The sequence below is a fragment of the Neltuma alba genome, unplaced genomic scaffold (assembly GCF_004799145.2).
Source record: "Neltuma alba isolate B1F8T4 unplaced genomic scaffold, ASM479914v2 tig00002353_pilon, whole genome shotgun sequence".
Taxonomy (NCBI): Eukaryota; Viridiplantae; Streptophyta; class Magnoliopsida; order Fabales; family Fabaceae; genus Neltuma; species Neltuma alba.
The window spans coordinates 19,929-22,730 of NW_021632829.1; the positions used below are offsets into that span (position 1 = coordinate 19,929).

The window sequence follows — 2,802 nt, forward strand, 5'->3', positions numbered from 1 at the left end:
TATTTTACTTGAAATAAGAAAATTAGAGGAGAAAATGCAAGTAATTTGGTGGGCAACCACTTGAATTAAGAAATTAATGAGACCAATACGCATAATATGAGTCCCCCCCAATGAGAACTTCAACGTTGAAACACCAAACAACACTAATTGTATCCACTCTTTTCTCTCTTTGCTTGACGTACGTGATCATTAATCATCACCATAATCTAGCCATCAAATAATTAATTCAGACATTCCAATAATATAACTCCACAGATATTTCACATTCACATGGAAAGGTATTGCCTATTACAGATATGTGACTGAGAAATACTAAAGATAATAACAACGACGCGTAAGATAGTAACCAACCAAACAACCTAGAATTCCTCATACCATAAATATATAAACAGTACTAGGCCAGGCTACCTCAAACTCTCAGAAACTTGTTTCATAAGACCACATTCTCAATATGACAAAAGAGCCCATAACTAGCTCTCTCTCTCTCTCTAAGTTAACAGGAGGGTGAAGATTTGTGGAAGAGGGCAAGCCTATCATGAGAAAGCCTGGTCTTGGAACCAGCATTCTTGTACTCGTACCATGTGAATTCCTTGTACAAGCTTTCTTCTTGGTTGCTCATAAGAGAAGGCAGAGGCCTTATCTTTTCATTCAAAGCTGGTCCAACGAAATATATCATAGACAATCTCGATTTGCTTGTGTCTGGCACCACTCTGTGCTTCACACTTCTAAACCTCTCATTTGTCATAACCTATATAAATATATATATATATATCAAAATTAGATTTTTTTTTAAATGTAATATGGAGAATGAAAAGCTTGGCACGTACCTGAAGGGAATCGCCAATGTTGACGAAGTAGGAAGTATTATCAGGTGGAACTGAAACCCAGGTTCCATCTTTCATACAGATTTGCAGACCAGACGTGGCGTTCGATCTCAGAACAGAGATGATTTGTGGGTCTGTGTGTTCTCCGAAACCTATCAGCTTTCCTTCAATCTTCATTCCTTCAAGCTCCTCACATGGCGGATAATAGTTCAGCCTGAGATAGCAGTCACTTTCGTCTTTCAGAAGCTTGCTGAATGCATTCCTCTGTTCCAGCCCCAGACCTTCCGCCATTAATTCCAGAACTTTACAGCTCATATTCTTCATTGCGGATATGTATTCCTCCACTGCACGCCTGAAAATTCACAATTTTGTGGGGTTTCTCAGATAAAGAGGTAAAAAAAGGGATGATTTGGAAGAGAAGAAAGTGAGAAACAGGGGACTCTGTTTTTTGTGTGGAAATTTTACCGGAAAGTTTCTGGGTTTTCTTGGAGAATGGAGAGAGATTTGGGAGAGACTACTTCAGGGTTGATGTTGAGAAGAAGATACTGGATCCAACCGACATCTCCGTTAGGGCCGATTTTGTTGTTGCCATAGCCAAAGGGGTCGGGAGGGCCTAATCTGTCTTTGTGAGGCTGAGGAAGTGCGAAGAAATTGAGAGCCTGGGTTTCGAGGTTGGAGATGAGGTCGAATGGGACGCCATGGTTGACGAGCTTGAAGAAACCCAAGTCTTGGGAGGCTTTGACGATAAGGGTCTTGGCCTGTGGGTCAGAGAGGTCAATTTCTGGGATTTCATTGAGGAAACTTGAGGTGTTCGTTGGCATGCATGAGTTGGGGAGTAAGAACTGGCTTAGTGAGGAGTGGGATAGAACCACCATGGCTGCTGCAGAAGTAAACACAGAAACAGAAAAAGAAGAAGAAGAAGGCTATGAAGATCTTTGAGAAAAAGAGGGATGAGGATTGAGAATGCATGGAGGGGGATATAAATAGGGAGCCAAATGGCCCTTTAACTGTGTTACGATGTGTAATAGCATTGCTGCCGCAGAATAAAAGAAAGAGTAACGGAGACAATTAAAAGCTTATGAGCTAGCAAACAGTAGGATGCCCTAAGGACAAAAGTCGGGTGGATTAAAAAAAAGATTACCTTAAAAAAGTTAATATATTCTATTTAAGCTCAACGATCATTAATTGTGGATGCCCTTCGCATAATATTTAAACTAATAACAGTACGTTTAAAAAAAAAATTAAGCAATATATTTAATGTCATAAGAAACACGATTGGTGTCCTTGAGTTAAAAAGATCCTGAGAATATGTATCATTGTTGTTGATGCACCATAATTATTTCTTTTAATAATATACCTGACCTCTTCTATTTAAATTAAATTACAAAAATATTTTTTTATATTTTAAAAATTCGTATAAACTTTTTTTAAAATTAAAATATATGTCATACAAATGTAGCTTTAAATTTTAATATTTCATTTTCATACATCCAATTCTGTTCCTCCAATGTTAAACAACAACATTCACCTTTTGTTTTGATCAAAATATCTTTTTTTATAAAAATATTATTAGTTCTGGTCTTAAATATAAGAGATAAGTTATAGTGTAAATTACACTATAAATTAACTCTTATATTTAGAATTGGAGGTAGTAGTTAATAACCATTTAAACACTTATCTTTATCAAAAAATAATTTTAACAATGTATATTTTTAATTGTCTTGGCATATTGCTAAATTGATTCATTTAGATCATATCATAAAGTTAACTAATTTGATGACTATAAATTTCCATTTTTTTTCAATAATTTCAAATGTTTAGTATCGTTTATTTAAACTCATTTATTTAATAATATCTTAATAAACGCCTTCCAAACAAACACATATATATCTAGAATAATAATTACATTAATATTTTTTATATTTATTATATCAAGTTTTTCAGTCACACATAACCATATGTCCTATATTTTTCATAT

The 2,802-nt window shown here is 35.0% G+C and overlaps 1 protein-coding gene across 1 annotated transcript; it reads right to left on the reverse strand.

Annotated features, from left to right (window-relative positions):
• Positions 1–209: 209 nt before the first annotated feature.
• LOC114722488 (gibberellin 2-beta-dioxygenase-like) lies at positions 210–1,780 on the reverse strand. Its single transcript, XM_028908538.1, has 3 exons — positions 1,290–1,780; positions 828–1,176; positions 210–748 (listed from the first exon to the last, which is right to left on the reverse strand). The coding sequence occupies exons 1-3, from the start codon at positions 1,697–1,699 to the stop codon at positions 494–496; spliced, it is 1,014 nt and encodes a 337-aa protein (XP_028764371.1). The 5' UTR covers positions 1,700–1,780; the 3' UTR covers positions 210–493.
• Between the last annotated feature and the right edge of the window lie 1,022 nt (positions 1,781–2,802).

Bases quoted from the DNA above. Each gene is read 5' to 3' on its own strand.
- LOC114722488 (XM_028908538.1), bottom strand. From the start codon at position 1,699: ATGGTGGTTCTATCCCACTCCTCACTAAGCCAGTTCTTACTCCCCAAC. The intron at 1,177-1,289 runs GTAAAATTTCCA...GTGAATTTTCAG, and splicing joins GAAAACCCAGAAACTTTCCG to GCGTGCAGTGGAGGAATACA. The intron at 749-827 runs GTACGTGCCAAG...ATATTTATATAG, and splicing joins ACATTGGCGATTCCCTTCAG to GTTATGACAAATGAGAGGTT.